The sequence below is a fragment of the Aristolochia californica genome, unplaced genomic scaffold (assembly GCF_029961685.1).
Source record: "Aristolochia californica isolate CCGP_79_NKW_82.1479 unplaced genomic scaffold, dmAriCali1.0.hap1 SCAF_1, whole genome shotgun sequence".
In the NCBI taxonomy this organism is placed as follows: Eukaryota; Viridiplantae; Streptophyta; class Magnoliopsida; order Piperales; family Aristolochiaceae; genus Aristolochia; species Aristolochia californica.
In genome coordinates, this window is record NW_027181770.1 from 3,779,861 (window position 1) to 3,797,704 (window position 17,844).

At 39.0% G+C, this 17,844-nt stretch overlaps 4 protein-coding genes across 5 annotated transcripts; all 4 read right to left on the reverse strand.

Annotated features, from left to right (window-relative positions):
* Positions 1 to 2,221: 2,221 nt before the first annotated feature.
* LOC137942862 (plastid division protein PDV1-like) lies at positions 2,222 to 4,415 on the reverse strand. Its single transcript, XM_068788592.1, has 2 exons — positions 3,927 to 4,415; positions 2,222 to 3,208 (listed from the first exon to the last, which is right to left on the reverse strand). The coding sequence occupies exons 1-2, from the start codon at positions 4,257 to 4,259 to the stop codon at positions 2,714 to 2,716; spliced, it is 828 nt and encodes a 275-aa protein (XP_068644693.1). The 5' UTR covers positions 4,260 to 4,415; the 3' UTR covers positions 2,222 to 2,713.
* A 448-nt stretch (positions 4,416 to 4,863) lies between these two features.
* Positions 4,864 to 5,565, reverse strand: LOC137949236 (mavicyanin-like). The gene is made up of 2 exons (XM_068795402.1): positions 5,439 to 5,565; positions 4,864 to 5,201 (listed from the first exon to the last, which is right to left on the reverse strand). Exons 1-2 carry the CDS (start codon positions 5,563 to 5,565, stop codon positions 4,864 to 4,866), a joined length of 465 nt encoding a protein of 154 aa, XP_068651503.1.
* A 2,691-nt stretch (positions 5,566 to 8,256) lies between these two features.
* On the reverse strand, positions 8,257 to 13,195 carry LOC137956341 (uncharacterized). 2 transcript variants are annotated; one of them, XM_068803816.1, is made up of 8 exons: positions 12,998 to 13,195; positions 12,751 to 12,829; positions 12,208 to 12,275; positions 11,636 to 11,703; positions 10,851 to 10,957; positions 8,988 to 9,037; positions 8,805 to 8,887; positions 8,257 to 8,717 (listed from the first exon to the last, which is right to left on the reverse strand). In XM_068803816.1, the coding sequence occupies exons 2-8, from the start codon at positions 12,803 to 12,805 to the stop codon at positions 8,603 to 8,605; spliced, it is 546 nt and encodes a 181-aa protein (XP_068659917.1). In that variant the 5' UTR covers positions 12,806 to 12,829; positions 12,998 to 13,195; the 3' UTR covers positions 8,257 to 8,602. The 2 variants fall into 2 exon arrangements, with proteins under 2 accessions (XP_068659917.1, XP_068659909.1); XM_068803808.1 differs by having other exon boundaries at positions 12,989 to 13,194.
* A 2,037-nt stretch (positions 13,196 to 15,232) lies between these two features.
* On the reverse strand, positions 15,233 to 16,813 carry LOC137949418 (low affinity inorganic phosphate transporter 4-like). The gene has a single exon (XM_068795490.1). The coding sequence runs from the start codon at positions 16,805 to 16,807 to the stop codon at positions 15,233 to 15,235; it is 1,575 nt and encodes a 524-aa protein (XP_068651591.1). The 5' UTR covers positions 16,808 to 16,813.
* Between the last annotated feature and the right edge of the window lie 1,031 nt (positions 16,814 to 17,844).

Here is a 17,844-nt window from a genome sequence, read left to right on the forward strand (position 1 = left end):
TCTCCCACTGCAGTATCATCATCACGCTTATGCTGGATCAAGAGAGGACCCATTTGCAGGTGAAAGGAAGAGCCTGATCGCCATTAGGGATGCAATGCGAGTGGGAGGCAGCTCTGATGAGACTGGAAGAAACCAGATTATTCCTTCAGCAACGGATTGCAGAATACCCGGGCAGTGCACCAAATGTGATACAAGAGATGCTAAAAAATTTAAATTACAAAGAAAATGCCTTTGACCTCAATTTAGAGTATAGAAGAGAAAAAAGATGTATGTCTTTTGGTTTTTTTAGTTCATGTCTTCGAGTTTTATCAAGTCCGTGGAGGTTACAAAATGCTGCAGGAATACTGGGGAAGTTAGTTGTAGTTGCTGCAAGCCTGTTTTCTGCTATCCACTTCTACAAAACTAGGAATTACTATTTCCAAAGGAAAGAGAGTTGTATGCCACAAAGTAGTTTTTCTCATAGAAAGAGAGAGCATCCATTTTCTAAGGCTTCTGCAATAGAAGAATTTCGTTTGCTCCAAAACTTCTCTAACAGACCTTCAGATGTGTTCTATGGAAGGGGTTGAGAATTTCCATCAGTTTGAAACTGGTTAGTAGATTGGCCATTGGTGATTGTTTTCCCTTCACTGCACATGCCATGGAATTTGTAGTAATCAAGCATATGGATAATTGTGGCTGTGGATGCTGGAAATTTTGGCTTGAACATCATGCAAATCAATTTTCCTTATCTGACTCACATGATATTATTAATGGTTCCTGGATATGGATTCTCCGAATTGTAGCATTCTAATGGCAATGTCTGGATTCTGGGTGTGTAGTAGTGAACAGCAAAGAGGAGCATTGCTTTGAAATTGAGCGCCTGTAGGTATTATCTACTTTCTGAAATCACAACAGAGGGCATATCATTTGTAGAGGGTTGAAAAGCTAGGAATTTTTGGCAGTCAGCATTTATTGATTTTTAACTCTCTTTCTTGAAACAGAAAACTTTTCTTTCTTTTGAGAGTGTCGCCTGTCGGAACTTGATTCTTTCGGAAATGGGAAAGATGTGTTTTCCTTTAAACATGTACAGCAATATATGTTTTTAGATGATGGCTGGATATTTTTGCATTTTCAGCTTGTGTTTGTGATAGGTAGAGCATAAACGCGATGGCCGACGCTCACTATGGCTTTTGTTCATTTGTTGTATTCCTATTTTTGTGGTTGAATAGAATTATTTTGACTTGTCTATCTGCAGAATCTTCGATGTTATGGTAAAGTGGTGGTGACTTTCCCTCTCTAATAAATTTTACATTTTATCAGATAAAGTGGGAATGGAAGTGTGGTGGACTACTCTGAGTCCTTTCATTAATTTATACTGCATTGAGTGTAATGTCCAGTTCTTCCTGTTCATCTTAGTCCTTTCATTAATATATGCTGTATTAGTATAATCCATCCATTTTATTTGGTGCACTCAACCATTGATTAATTGATTAAAGTTGGTTTTACATGCTTCACAGGAATTACCTGAATGAGGTAATGAAGATGTGGGCGGTTTATTCAGTGGTTTGCATCTTCTTTCTTATTTGAACATCTGTAATTCCTCAGATTGCTGCTGCTTCTTGCCATCGTCATATGGAGAGTCACAGGGAACAGAAACTATTCATGAGCAATAAAAGACTTCTTTTTTTGGTTCCCAACGTCTCCCTTTGAGAGTGCTGGTGGAGAAGAGTCTTGGTTATCGAATTGCCTACGATGTCGACTGTATTTGTTACTCTAGTCCAGAGGTGACACAGGAAATTGAACTGTCTAGAGGCACCTTGTTGTGCTAGCTAGTCTGGGAGAACAGTGACGTCTGATTCGGTATACAATAAGATTGCGGTTTTCCTTTCCTTGGTATCAACTTCAACAAGATGAACTGGAAACTGGAATGGAGACAAACGGGTTTCATCCATCTTTGTCGTTTTAGTTCAACTTCTCTGACTACATTCTGAATGAATCAATCTCACAGCTCGAACAATTATGCACATACGTAAGACATAATAAAATTATTCACTGCGATGCCATCTCTGAACTGTAACTGCTTCAGTTTGGTTCCCACGTAGAATAAGGTAAAAAATGTGCGTTCAGTGACTAAGAATCAAATAAACAGTAAAGCCACGAGTATCCCACCAAAACCAGAAAATTATTGGAAGTGTTTCAGGGAAGAGCATAAAGAGTTGATAGCACCTTCAAAAGTGGCAAGTCTCCCATCACAAGTATCAAAAACTTTCAAAAGGTTAAAAACAGTCAGAGCTCTGGGGTTACAAGAAAAGTATCTGTACTCATCAAAAGAAAGAAACAGTCTGTACTCTTTGGTTACAAGGAAAGAATCCGCCCTCTCAAAAAGATGATATATCTCTAGCTGCAAACCACACAATGACGGCTTTATTGAAATAAGCTGCCATTGATCAGATACAAACACGACCATGTAGTCAGTCTCCTTCTCAAGGTTGTCCTGTTTTAGGCTTCGATTTCTTACACGATTCAAAGCAAGAGAAAATACAAGAGAGGGAAACTTAAAGCATACAGGCAAAGTGGAAGGGTATGATACTATTTGACGCAAAGAACCAACAGAAGTTCTGAGATGCAGCTTTAACAAGTGGAAGCCATACAGGGACTCTTAATCCATTTGGGCGAAAACTTCAAAACTTGATGCAAATGGACATGTGAAACAAAGACATTCATTTTCCCAATCTCAGCCTCTAGCTGATAATACATCCAACAGCTTCATATGACCACTGGAAGATCCCTCGGACTTTGCATTATCATTCCTCTCATTCTTTACAAGAACAAAATCATTCCCTAAGGCCATTTGATGAAGCTGAAGTATAGCAACCATGCTCAGAGCAATTAAGGTAACATTCCCTATCACACCTCCCATCTGGTGTACATTAAGAGACTTCTTAGCAAAATTAATGCCAATTCTGAAAACTTGCATCAGAAAATTGGAGCTCTTCCCATCATGATTTTCTGAGTTGTGAACCGACTGGCTTCTTGGTGCTTCAAAGAGATGCTCTGGTGCAATGAAACGGCTAGCATTGTGCACATCTCCTATGAATGCTTGAGCTTCTTCAAGGACTTTGTACTTCTTACCATGGTGGTCAGCCAGTCTCATTGCCAGAATAAGCCGACTTTGTTCCAAACGTGCTATTGCAGCATCCCTCTCTGCTTGCTGCTGAGACTGAACACTCTGTATGTAACAACAAAACAGCAAGAAAAATTACAGGATGTCCATAGCGAGTCAGAATTGATCACAACTTCAAGGAAGCGCAAGAGAATATTACCTTCTATGGTTAAGTCAAGGTTACATCATTGTACTAAGACACGTTCAGATCATTATGCAGACTAAAATGATAACACCAAAAGGTAAAAGACAAGACACCCGAAATACAACCGGGACATTTGCAGCAAAACCTTTGAATTATTCTATTTGGTTTCCTGATTTTATTATAATCACTATTTTTATCATAAGACAGGCTCCCTAATGAATGATAAATAATTAAAAGGAGATGGACTAAATTTAGGGATCAGCGGCAAGAAATCCACCTGAAAGTTATGTTGCACAAGTTTCAAATAAAGCTACCTGGAAGCTGGAACGATATATAAAAATCAACAAAGGAAGCTAAAAATGCTAGCTCAAATGAAATAATTTATTGAAAATAGAAACCTGAGGAACGAGGTTGTTCCATAATCGTCGACACCGCTTATTTCCGGCCTAAAACGAAGGAATTTGCTGGTCCTTGTCCGCAAACCCCAGGAACAACATTAACCGAGTAGTTAACAAAATTATGTCAAGATATACAATAAATTCACCAGGTGCATAGAGTGCACGCACAACTCCAAAGTGAAAGCAATATAAAGCAGGATAAGGAAAAAAAAAAAAAGAAGAAGACAAATTAGATACGCACATGAAAGAACTCCAGCTGGTCTTCAAGGTTCTCGAGCGCGGTCCTAATAGCGTTAAGGCTCTTCGCTTCGGCAATAGCCCTATCATCTTCAAATCGAAAATCCTTGATAAAGACATAACCGCATGGTTCATCGTCACCTTCGCTGCGCGCCTTAATCTTGTCCTTGTTGTCGACGCGAGCGTAGAAAATATCGTCCGATTTCCTTCGAGGTTTGATGGAATTGAGAAAATGCGACCGGGAAATTGCATGAATCGCGTCGCTGAGCTTGTCGTGAAGATCCCAGATCTTTTCGAGCACCGCTTCTACCTCCTCGATCTCCATTTCCCATCTCATTAGAGAAGATACAAAAATACAACGGGAAATTAGGGCTTCTTTCTTTTTCGCTCGTCGTCAGAATTGCGAAATTGATGGCGTTCGAACTAGGAAGGGTTGGGCGTTACAGAGAGAGAGAGAGAGAGAGAGACCAATAGGGCGCAAATGGAGATGAATGAGAGGTTTCGGAGGGAAAATAGGGACCGAGATTTTGGAAAACATTATTAAAGATTCCTAACTCTTTAAAGATTCCAGGGACACGTGTCCGTTGCATATAATGAATTAATTTAATTTTAAAAATTATTTAAATTTTCAATAGATTTTTTTTTAATTTAAAAATTTTTAGAGCAGTGTTTTAAATATCTTCATAAAAAAATTTTACTCTTCCAAACCAGCACAAATTCTGGTATTAGATTGTGAAATATGATCTAATATTCACAAAAAAAAAAGAAAAGAATTGATTCTCTTTCTCATTAATCTGTGTGTATGTACTATCAGATTTTGATACAGGTATGAATGAACAATCACAACATGAATGAAGATAACAAAAATTTTTAAGAACAAAAAGACACGAAGATCAGCAACTATGAAGCAGAAAAAAGAAAAAAAATTGATGACGATCTCCTCACATGAGCATGTAAACGAACGAAGAAGTAAATAATAGTAAGAGAAACAACAAATATTGGAAGGAAGAAGGCAGAAAGACGCCAGGAGTTGCACTGGATTCATGGATAGAGGTGAGGGTTCTGTCTGAAGTAGCAGGAGCCACCGTGATGTTCAGCTTCTGGCCACGATCACAGTGCTGACCCACCCCGCAGATGAAGTAATGATTGCCCGGAGAAGAAAGCCGGACGATGGAGGGTCCGCTGAAATGACCTCTGCTATCGAACGAATGGGTGCAAGTCTGGAACTGGCTCTCCGTCACCTCCAGCACGTTGTGAACCCCCGTCGTGAACAAGAAAACTGCAAGCAGGATACGTAATTACGTGATTAAACAAAGCAATCAATAGTTTCATCTCTGTTTATTTTCTATTTTTTAATCTTTCGACGATTTGCGTGGTTCTAAGCTTCTTCAACTGCTGCAATGGAATAAACAGAAAGCTGAGACGGAGATGTAAAGACATGGGAGAGAAATTTCTGGTCTAGTCAATCACCCGTGCTGAATAAAAATTTTACGATTCTGAAGAGAGGTAAACATACCCAGTTTGTCTCCGACAAAGAGTTGCTTCTTTTCTGCCCAAGTTTGATAGAAAGAGGCTTCCGGGGGAATCGACCAGCCAGTGCTTCCTCCAACGATACGATCACCAGCGCTCACGGATCCTACCATAACGCAAACCACCACCAAAACCAAATACAGGGAAAGAAAGACTGAACCCATTTTTCTCTCTGTTCTGTATTCTCCTCAAAGCTTACAGGGCCTGTCGGAAGGAAAGGTGGTGGCGGAGGGCGGCGAGGGATCCTCAAGAGAAAGAAACAGACTGGTCTTTCTATAATCTTCTATCGTGTTGTTCGCATCAACATTACATTATAAATAGTCTCAAATCGTCTTTCTTTAAACCAGATGATAAAAATAGGATTGAAGGCAGGTCTTCTTGCCATTGTTTTTTACGTGGAATTGTGAGGCTCGCAGTTTTTGGCTATTTTCAGCAGGCTGTTGGGATAAGTTCAGGTTCCATCTCAGCTTTGAAGGAAAATCTTTGAAGTGGATTTTCAAGATTCTTGATTGGATGCATGCATTTTAGTTACCTTCTTCTTTGACTCCTCTTTATCATAGAGATTTGTTGGCCATGTCCCAAAATGATTAGCTACCTTAGGAAATCTCTTTTCCAGCTAATAAACTCAAGATCTTTGTATTCAGTAATCCATGTGGGACTATTCCTTAACAGATTTAATAAATAAATAAAATTTTTATTATTTTAAAAATACTTCGTAAAACATGTGGAGGAGATCACACTAATATTTAAGAAAACTCTTAATTTGTTATTGATAATAATTAAGTCACAAAAAATAACATGTAGCTTAATGCAAAAGAAAATATTTTTGTCGAAAGTAGGTTTTTTAGTTTATAAAATCTTTAAATTATAAAAAAGCTTATCAAAAATCGAAATTATTTCTCCAACAAACAGTTGGTACTAACTATCAAAAGCTTTTTTTTTCCCTAAGTTTTTACTTTCATATCGTTTAATAGAGATGTTAATTCTTGATTAGAGGAGTTACTAGCCTTGTTGCTAATACATGTAGTAACACATTTGAAATCCTATCGAGTGGAGAAGGTGACTGCAACATTGGTAGGCTAAATACTCCGAGTGATCGATAGTGTGAATGGTTGGTAAACAAAGTTTTCTAATTTTGATTCATCTTTTGAGAAATCGTATTTGAGTTAATCTGTGACTTCTCTATCGATGAGTTTCTGAATAGACGAGACATTCTTTCTTGAATTTGATCTCGGCTGGAGGTGGAGGTAAAGCGTTTATGTTTCGTTTACATTCTCATTATCGTTACTTATACGAGGCACGTTGCATGTCAGATTGAGCAAGAAACCGGATCGAATACTCAAAAGCGTAACTTTTATTTCGTCACGACGTCTAAGAACAGAGTTACATTTCTCGGATGCTTGCAAATTGCATTCATTGTTAAGCAAATCAACGAAATATCCATCTGGTCGGGATATTATACGATTTCTAACTGAAACGGAAAAGAGAAAAAAGAAAAGAGCAGATTTTTATTGTTCGACGGTGATTTGGAGCTTCTGGCCGTAATCGCAGTGCAGTCCGATGCCACAGAAGAAATAACGGGTGCCTGGCTGATCCAGATCGATCACGGAGTTGCCTCGGTAGTGCATTTCGATCACGTCGTGCTGGGTACAGAACTCGAACTCCCTCTCTGTCACTTCAACCAAGTTGTGGTCCGACGGCGTGTAATGGAACACTGGAAAAAGGCCAATGGCAAGCCAACCAAATTAGCAGAGAGCCGACATTGTTCAGAAACATCGAAGCGGGCGTGCTTGGGCTTGATCGTGAGTGAGATCCGAGGAGACGAAACGCATCAAAATCATAAAAAAAAAAAAAAAGAACGTACCCAGTTTGTCGCCGACGACGAATTTCCTGCCTTTGGCCCACTCCAGGTAGAAATCTTGGGAGGGGGGAATAGTCCATCCGGCGCTTCCACCCACGGTGTGTTCTGTTGCGGCAGCCGAGGCTATCAGGAGACATCCAATTGCCAACAAGAGGTGAAAGGAAGCCATTTTCTTCTTCTCGGTTTATTAACTTTCTATCACCTCACCGTCAGCTTCAGATCAGATCGTAAAGGAGGTTCTCCGACAGGTCTTGTTCATTAAAAATAAGGACTGAAAGGGTCTGAAACATGCAGTTATTTTGGGCATCCGGACCTTCTAAAGCCAAATGTTCGGTTCCTTTTACTTTCAGATGTCTAAACTTGAGACCTAAAACAGAAAAATGACGAAATAATTGGTTATAGAAAGAATGATTCAAGTTACATTTTAAGCAAAAACTCGAGTTCTAGTCCCATTTATATCATCATAACATCAATACATCATGATCACTATCCTTTACATAAGCCCTAAAATTCTGTGCATTGCAGAGTAAATAAACTTGATTTTGGTTTTTCCTAAACCTTGTTTAAGAACTAAGTTGTACAAAAAAATTGATTTTGTTGTTAATCCGAACAAATCCGACGTGAACTGAATTTCAGAATTCCGGTTGAAAATGGATTTACCGGTTACGCTGCAGTACTTCAGAAGTCATGATGAATCCAATACCTGGAGTAGCTCCACAAGCCACCATTCTGGTTTTGCAAAGCCTAGACCAACCAAAGCAGAACTCATCAGGCGTCTGAGTCCTTGGGGCTGTTAACAGCCATATAAGCATCATATTTCCTACATACTGCGCTGATTTCAAGAACCCATTCTGGTTTTACAAATGCCACTTGACAAGAGCTAGAAGCAAACCCAGAGATACCTTTGCTGATTGCAATTAAACTTATTGAAAACCTTCCCAATACCTGATTCCTTAGCATTATTCACCTCATAATCTTTCCTCATCTTTTTGCACATTTTTAAATGTTCGCTACATCAATATGTGGAGGTATAGAATACATAAAATGACGAAAATCTCAATAAACAATTAAATAATGTTAAAATATGATGTCTACCAAAACTCACTAACAATGGAATACAACAAGTAATCCACTATGCGGCAAACTGAAGGACCGATCCTTCAGTCTCCACTTAGACTCTCTCAGGACAAAGGACCTCTGGTTTTAGAGAGCTCAAAAAATGACAAGTTCAACAGGTAGCTTTACCCTCAAAAAGGTCAGGTCAGCAGACGTTTGAAAGATGCAATTACTTAATGTGGTTTTGGCACAAAACCATCAACAGCAAAATTTCGTGTGGCTGATGGCAAAGCCAAGCGAATCCCATCAATTTCAGGCTTAGCAATAACCTGACAGCCCAAGCGAGACCTGCAATAGCCCATAAATACATGGTTGAAAGATTGGTTTTAGTAGAACAAAGAAACAAGGTAAGCTCGGGATTTAAGAGGCACCCACGTTTCTGTAAGCCCAAAAGCAAGATCCAACATGTCATTTTCCTCATCTGTTGGGTCTGGCAATCTGTTGTAGTAATCCACATCCTAAGAGAGATACCAGGAAATAAATGAGCAACATTGTTCTCTAGAAATATACTATTAAAATACATCTTTAAAATGCCCCAGTAAAATACTAAAAACTTACTGTTACAATCACATGACATGTGGAACAAGCCAGTGAGCCCTCACACGCACCTATAATAACATCATAAGAGCCACAAAGTTCTTAATATTGTTCCATGTTTGAGCTTTTGTTGGGTACCATAAATTCTGTCAATCAAGTAAAAAAATACAAGCAGTTCTTTAAAAACTTAAAAAACTAATGCAGTTATACTTGATGTGGACGAGTGAAAAACCGAAGTGTGTTTGTAGGAAAGGGGGAGGCAGGGAGAGAAGGGGGTAGACGGGGGTGATAAAATTGATGACTACTTCAAGCATACAATGAAGGTATTTGACTAGTGGATGAAGACTTTCAAGCTTCACTGTCATGCATATCACATAATCAAGCGCTTTTATCAAAAGTAATTTACAGCAGATATGGTAAATGAATCGCCAAGGGTGTGGATTTGAGAGAGAAAAGACAGAGAAATAAGGAGGGCAACTATTTACACTGTTGTCCTACTTTTTTCTGGTCTATTTCCTTTACATCTCTTCATTGCAAAGCCACCAAAACACTAAAAAGTTGAAAATCTTATCTCAAGTACACAAGGTCAACATGTATGTCATTGTGTTTAGATGTAAAGCCCAAAATGCATGTGTGCATAACATTTAAATTTACTCGATCTTACTAGTGCACGGAATGTTCCATTCCAAAATATCAAAATAGTAATTTATGACATTTTCCATCTTGCTGAACTGGGTTATAAGTGAATTTAGATATGCCTACTCCCAGTCTTCACAAGTTGCGCTGCACACACAACTTCAAGCTAAAATCTAGGACTTCCATAGCATGCTTATGATGGGTAAATTTAAGTAACGAATCACTAAAGATAAAAGTCTTTGGTAAATGAAGGCTATGCTCCACGTAGTAAACCAACCATAGCTACCCAACTAAGAGACACGATGCCTTTTTTTTAAAACAGGACACATAATGCCATTGGGTAAACAAGAAAGACAATCTGCTTCACCCTTAAGGACCGTAAAGAGAATCAAGCAAGAGATGCAAATTTCAGATTTTCAAAATCAGTTTCAAGGTGATAACCTTGATGTAGCCATAGTTGACGAGTTGCACATCCTGAATCAACTCAAAATTCAATAAGAATTAAAAAAAAAACTATTCTAGAGAAATATGGGATTCTGATGAGACATCAGACACGGATATAAAGAGAAGATAGTTTAATTATGAGATCTATTTGCCTTCTTTAAACTATTGAAATTTTTAAAGTTGTAGGGTAGAGATGGCATCTGAAGATATGCTACAATAACAACAAAGATAGAAGTATTACCTAGTCCAGGTTCATCACACATTTTTTATTTCCAAAAAGTAGTGCAGGGACACTAGCATCCCTCATCCAGCTCGCTCAAATTGCAACGAATCACTCGTAAGAATAGGGTGGAACTTTACGACTAAGAGATTGATGATGCAAAACGTATGAGACCCTCATTATGGATAAGAGGAGTCCCAAATTTTTGAGGAGTGAGGGGCACAAAACCTTTTCACCAGACTCACCACCCACGTTGTCGAATCATTCCATAGAATGATATGAATTACGTTTTTATTTAGCAGTGTCCACAAATAATCGAATGATCTAATTTCGCAATTCTACATATGGAATGCCAACCATCGAATGATAAGAGTCTCTTAGTAATCAAAACAGTACATGTTAATTTTGACACCTATTAGGTTGGTTGTAATTAACAGAAAACTGGAAATTACAAAATTGTTTTTTTTTTAAATATAAAAGAATGTCATTGCCATGAAATCTTTGAAGGCACGAAACAACACATCAATATGTGAGGTTGGAACATTCAACAAAAAAACCAGAACAATTTGGGTTGCACAACTAACCTTCGAGTTCTATATCATTTTCATGAGCAGCTTCTAGCATAGACATGCCAAATGGAACCTTGATATGCTTCTCTTCATAATCTTTATCAACAAATGTCACAGATATTCTGCAAAACCAAAAAGCAACACATCATGATATTGTACCTAACATAATCAGTGAATGCAGATTTGAGAACAATCCAATATAATGCGCTTGTTAATTGAAGAATTATATGGCACAAAAACTTCAATATATGGCACAAAAAAGCCACAAATCAAGTCCAAATGCACAGAGCTTACATCTCTTTTCTGCTATGAATATTCAAGGAATACCAAGGAAAATGAAGAAAAAACAGCATATGGAACCCTGTCAAGAATTCCATTCCTTAAGTTTGTTCTCACAAATAAAATGAACAAAGAGATACTCTAATCATGTTGAAACTAAATTGCTCAATATATCAACATATAAATATAAATATACAAGGGAAGAGAGAGAGAAAGAGGGGTAGGGACAGGGACGGTAGAGATATACACTGAGATGTGCAGTCAAACAATTCCAGTCCATATACATAACTATAAAAAATTCCAGTTGAGGGGCAGTAGAGATATACACAGGAGGCCGAGGCATCAGTTTGAATTATCAGCACTTGCTATGTATCTTTTGATCATCAAACAAATAAGGGTCATAGAATTGGAATCATTTGCTATCTAAAACTAACCATAAGCATAATATAGTATATACATATCAAAAATATCCTTGCGGGAAATTAGGATAACTTATTTTCTTACTCAGGGTTAGAACTTACTTATCTTTCTCTCCTTTTCCTTCCTCGTTAGCTTTTTCAGTGGCTGTGGTGGAACAGAAGCCCCTCATCTGCAAATAAATTTCAAGCCCATTAGATTTTACCATATCACAATCGTAAAAAAAAAAAAAAATGCTGTTACGATGAATTCCCACAAACAGTTTTGAGAATGAAAAGCAACTTGACTGGACTTTCATTATACATGTGATGAAAAAATCAGAACATTCCCTGATCCATAAAGAGAGTCATCAAACCCTTTTTGGTCATGCCTATTTTTTTTTCTAGAGGGCTATTGGTGGAAGAACAATTATCAGTTGCCATCTGCATCTGTCCAATAAACAAATTAGTTTCAAAATGAAGTAATTACTACCATGAGTTCTTCTATGTTTTTCTCTAAATATCCTTTTTAGATATCGAAACTTTAGAGAATAATAAAGTCCCTGAGAGGAAGAAGGAAATCCAAGGTTTAATTAAATAGAGGGGCTAACAGATTGACTAGATTGGAATATTTCCTAGCATCATACGATCTGCCCAAAGAGATAAGACTCCTAGTAACAGATGAGAATATGACCAACCACTGGTTGCAGAATATGACTGGACTGGCACTGAAAAAACCTCGAACTTTCTTTGCCATTGATCCGATCTGAAAAAAAGAAAAAAACTATTCTTCAGAACAAATGGAAAAGATATTTTAACCGTAGATGATGTATTCAAGTAGATATCCTCAAGATATAAACAGATTACAGCAGGGTAGTGTTAAAAGTCTTTTGTTCAAATTTTAAACCATCTGGGAAATCCAAATCCCTTCTTATTTATATTTAATCAAATCTTTCATTCGGATATCCACTATTCTAGTTCTTTCATTCAGAGCTTTGAGTGCAATTCTTCACAATTTCAAAGAATTATTGTAATTTCACTAGGTAATGGAAGCCATAAGAAAGGTCCCTGTCTCCTAGTATCCAAGTAATTTCACAAGAACACCTTCAGCGGGATGTTCCCATCAAACAGATAAATAAATGGACTTTTAGTTAGATAATAAGTACGCGGAACTGCTTGAGTGAGGACAATCGAAATCTCAGAACTTTTGATAACAAAAATTAAGGTATTAGACCACCTACCCATTTTGAGATCCTTGAACCTCCAAAGAGCAGCCAGGGAAAGTTTACGGAACATAACTGTTTGAAATTCAGCTCGAACCTGCACTTCAACGTTCAGAAATGATGAGTACCATTCAGAAATAAACGAAACTCACCACTCTTCCGTCATTGAACTAAACCAAAACGTTCTGCGACAATCTTCTGGAGAAAAGGTAATAATCCGATAAATTCAAAAATAAAAGAAAAAGCAAGATGGGACCTTAAAAACCTTGGAGACGAGGCGTGCAACTCTGATGACTTCAGCTCGCCTTGAAGGAACTCCCTCCCTCTGGTCTTCCTCAAAACCAGTAAAAGCCTTTTACTACATGTTGGTTCAGAACTCGAAAAAAGGGAAATAGGCGGTTGGAGCAGCTTCAATGGTTCTTCGCTTAAGGCGGCGGTTCATTTTGAGGCACCTTGATTTCATATAAAATATGTTGAGTTTATAAAAGGTTGCGTGAACCGTTCGGGTGGTGCGGTCTGGTTTGTAGGGGTTTTTAAAACCTAGGGCATGTTTAAATATAGCCAAAACGCTGGGTAAATGGACCCAAAACGTGTTAGTGTGCCGTGTAAGTGCGGGGGAAAGTAAAATATAGTATTTTGCTTTTCCCTGTTTTAAGCACAAAACAATGGAAAATGAATTCAGAGGGGTCGAGCTCTGAATTCACTTTCTCTCTCAATTACATCGAGTTCGGACTGGGGAAGGTAGCTTTGTCGAACAAGAGTTTTGGAGAAATTTTTTTTTTCTCTCACTCGCGACCGACTTTTGGCGATTTCAATCACCCTCTATGCGACGTGTTTTCGGCGCTCGACTCCCTTCCTCTCACCGTCCCCAGCACCGACGACTTTCGGCAATTTCTCTCCCCTCTTTGCAACCTCTCCGACTCCTCTCTTGCTTGCAACCTTCGACGATTTCAGTCGCCCCTTCTGCGACCTCTCCCCGACGCTTGACTCTTTTCCTCTCACCGTCCCCTGCACCGACGACTTCTCTCCCCTCTCTGCAACCTCCGTTATTCGTTCCACTCGTTGCAACCTCTAGTTGAGCAAGGAAGACAAACTACAATAACTTGTTTTAAATAATAATTATTATTAATTTTTCCTTTTAAATAACCATTGTTATTACTTATGTTTTGTTTTATTTTTTTTATAATCTCATTTTTTTGTTTTTTATTTTATATTCATATTTTGGACTTTTTCATTATGCAATACTTAGTATTTAATTAGTTCCAAAATTTATTTTTTAATTATAAAGTATAATTAAAACTATTAATTTATTTTTATTTTCTTTTGTTTCTTTTAAAATAATTTTAACTTTGTTTAATGTTTGGGTCAAGTGGAGTTTCTAAACACTCAACATAACCTTGAGTCATATTTTTAAGCACTCAACTTTACCCTGAACCCTGAACCCTTAACCTTAAACCCCTACTACTAATTTGACAAAAAAAAAAGCTAAAAAAAGGAACTAGATCCACCCTGTTTTCCCACCCTAATTTAACAAATATTTTATGTGTTGTATTTTACTTAAATAAGTGATTGAATTATATTTGTATTATTTTTATTTTTATTATTATGACGTTTGTATAATTATTTCATATATAATTATTATAAAATTATAATTTTAATAATATAAAAGTAAGCATTTATTTAATTTTTATATTTAATATATTTTATTTATTTAACTAATATTAATTTAATTTTCTAAAAGTAAGATACATCAAAATATTTTATTTAATAAATAATTTATCTGCACGTTACACTACACTTTACGCCACTAAGACAAGTAATTTACGTTCCCTCAAACAAATCACATGACACTCGACTAATCCATATAAGAAGAAAAGCCATCAAAGATTAAAAAAAAACAAAAACAAAAAATATAACGTAAATTGAATCCGATCAACGGAAGGCTGACCTTTTGGAGGACTCAATTTTGAAGGGAACGCGAAGAAGCGGAGACATTTTTCCTGATCAAAATTCGGTTCTATAACGCAGTTGAGCAGATCAAGTGCCCCTTTTCCGCAGATCGCCTGAGCCCGAGGTTCTTCCATGACTCTTCCGTGAAATACAGCAGAAGTCTCTGGCGCTTACTGTCTGTAATTCCTCGAGAAGGTTTGAACTGGCGGGAACGGAGGCTTGCGCTATGAGGGACCTAGGGTTCACAAACTGTCCACCCGCCCTTTCCTGTTTCCTGCAACTGGTAGACACGGAGGCACTGAAGGGCACAGAGTCACTCCAAATGGTGCGGTAGCGAATTACGTGGATTACTGATGATGTTGGGGAGTGATTTGGCATAAGACTCTTCGGGTGACGTAGCGCTATATTTAAGCGATCAAAGCGTATGTGTCATAAACATGATTGACAAACACCCTAGAATTTAGCGGATTTTACGTAGCTCTTTATTCTACAAAATCATAACACGACAATACGACAATTTACATTGTCTGAGCAGCGACCGATCTCTTCTTCATAGACCACGCCTGGCGACTTCTCTATCTCTTTTCTCGTAGTCGGAGGCACCGTCCTCCCCCGAGATCTCCTCCAAAGACCGGCCTTTGGTTTCTGTCACCAGGAAGGTGCAGGCGAAGCCCAGCATGTTGGTAAACGCTAGAGCTATCAAGGCCTTCTTGATCTTACTCGTCTTCCCGTCCAGTGTGTAGGATTGCACCACGAATGCTCCGATCATGGCTCCAGCTTTGCCGGCCGCAGCACTTATTGCGTGGCATGTGGATCTCAGCCGCGTCGGGAAAAGCTCCGCCGGCAGCACGAAGGTGGTGCTGTTTGGCCCGAAGTTGGCGAAGAAGAAGGTCATCCCATATAAGACGACGAACAGCATTTTGTTTTCCTGCTTTAGGTAGTCATACTTGACGCCCAAGATGAGCATGAAGACAGACATCATAAAGAAGCCCACAAGTTGGATGGTGAATCGGCCTAGCTTCTCTATGAAGAAGACGGTGAACCAGTAGCCCGGGAAAGTGCCAAAGAGGGCCACAATGAACATGGCTCGAGAAGTTTCAAACACTTCGTCCAGGGCGTTTATGTCTCCGGCTGGTCTGGTGAGGCCGATGGCCGGGAAAATGTCCTTCTGTGTCAGGTTCTGGCTGTAGAAGGCGATGTCGAGCAGAAACCACGCACTCATGGTGCCCACCAGGTGACGCCCGTGGCGTCTTACGAACTCTCTCGATAGTAGTGGATACTCGTTAACGTTTCTGAACAGGGCCAGCTTCTCCGCATCCGTCTGGATATCGATGTCTAGAACCCGTCCCATATCGATGGCGGCCTGCTTTGCGTTGCCCTGGATCAGTGCAGTGTAACGCCCCGTCTCGGGCATTTTCATTCGCCAATAGTAAGTTATCAGAGCCGGAACGGCGCCCAACATGAGCACAATCCTCCATAGGAAATCTGCCTCCGGTTGTGTCGAAAACACTTGGTTGGTCTTGAAACCGGGAGCTGGGTTGTACATCTTGAAAACCGCAGAGAGGGTCATGGACACCATACCGGCGGCGATGATCCCAACACCTTGCATGGCGAAAACGGCTGCTATGAACGCTCCCCGGGTCTTCTTGTTAGCGTACTCTGACATGATCGTGGCGGACAAAGGATAGTCCCCGCCAATCCCGAAGCCCAGCCAGAATCGGAAGAAACAGAGAGTCCCGATAACAGATTTTGCAGTGGCACCGAAGGATAGCCCAGAGCAGATGGCACAGATGACCATCAGTATCAAGGTTATCCCGTAAACCTTCTTCCGGCCGAGTTTATCCCCTAGCCAACCGAAGACCAGCTGTCCAGTGAGAGTCCCCACCAGGGCCACCCCCACGACAAGATTGTTTATGTTGTTTGGTAGCTTCCCAGGCTTCCCCGTTGTGGAATCGTAGAAGTACAAACGACCCAGCAGCTTGGATACGGTGGAGATGCAGAACAGGTCGTAGGCGTCGGTGAAGAAGCCCATGCCGGCGATTGCGATCGCTGTGACGTGGTACCATTGGGTTCTCGCCGTATCGAGGGCGATCAGCAAGGCGAGATTTTGAGAAGAAGAAGCCATCGTTTTCTGTGTCTTCGTTCAATTGTAGCTTTGCATGGAAATTCAGGATTATTTATAGTTCCACTATTAGAAAAGAAACGGCGTTCTGATCTACGTTTTCACCGCCGAAACAAGGCAAATGTGAGGTTGATAGAAGGATATTCCTTAAAAGGTGTTAAGCATTTCATGGGCTGCTTCCTTAGAGGTTTGCTTTGTTTTATGATAAATGGGATGCATTTATACCGAGAAATCAGTCATTTATCCTCCTAATCTAATTAAAAGAATTTCGTCATAATTTGTTACCTTATTTATTTCATTCAATTCATTCAAAAGTATCTTGTTTTTTGTTTAATTTTGGGTAAACGGATAAATAAAAGATACTATTAAAATAGAATAAAGAGGAAAATTAAATACATAAAATCATGAAAAAATAAAATAAAAAATTATTAATATGCCTATATACCATTAAAATGCAAGTTCCTGTATCCCTTCCCTTCCTGTGTGCTCTGGATTTAAGACAGCCAAAGGAGGAGGGACTTCTGCCCTTCCCTTTACTACGTTGTTTCCCTCTCCTTTCCTGTAAGAAGAACGAGGGAGGGAGAGGAGCTCCTTCAACCTCTCTTTTTTATGGGTGAACTACCTCTCCCCTTCTTGAACAAGCCTCTTACCTACTCCCACTACATTCCTTTGTCCTTGCTCTCCTTGTGAGGACAGTGGAATGGGGAGAAGGTCGCTCTTTAAAAATCTAAAGAAAAAAAAAAAAGGGAAAAACTATGGTTTTCATACAAAATTCTTTGTCATGGTATAAGGGATCAAAATTTGAAATCTAACTTAGTGATACCAAAATGTCTCCACTGTATTCATTTTCATTTATATTAGGGTTTTTTTTACCAAACTTACCATTATTAAAAACTTATTTCGATAAATGACGTCACTTTTAACTTATTTTGAAAAATACCCAACTTTAACCGGTCCATTGTATATGTGTACAAAGGTGACACATAAGTTTTGACTGATTACGTGTCACCACATCATCAACACTGCGTGAGTAAATAGAC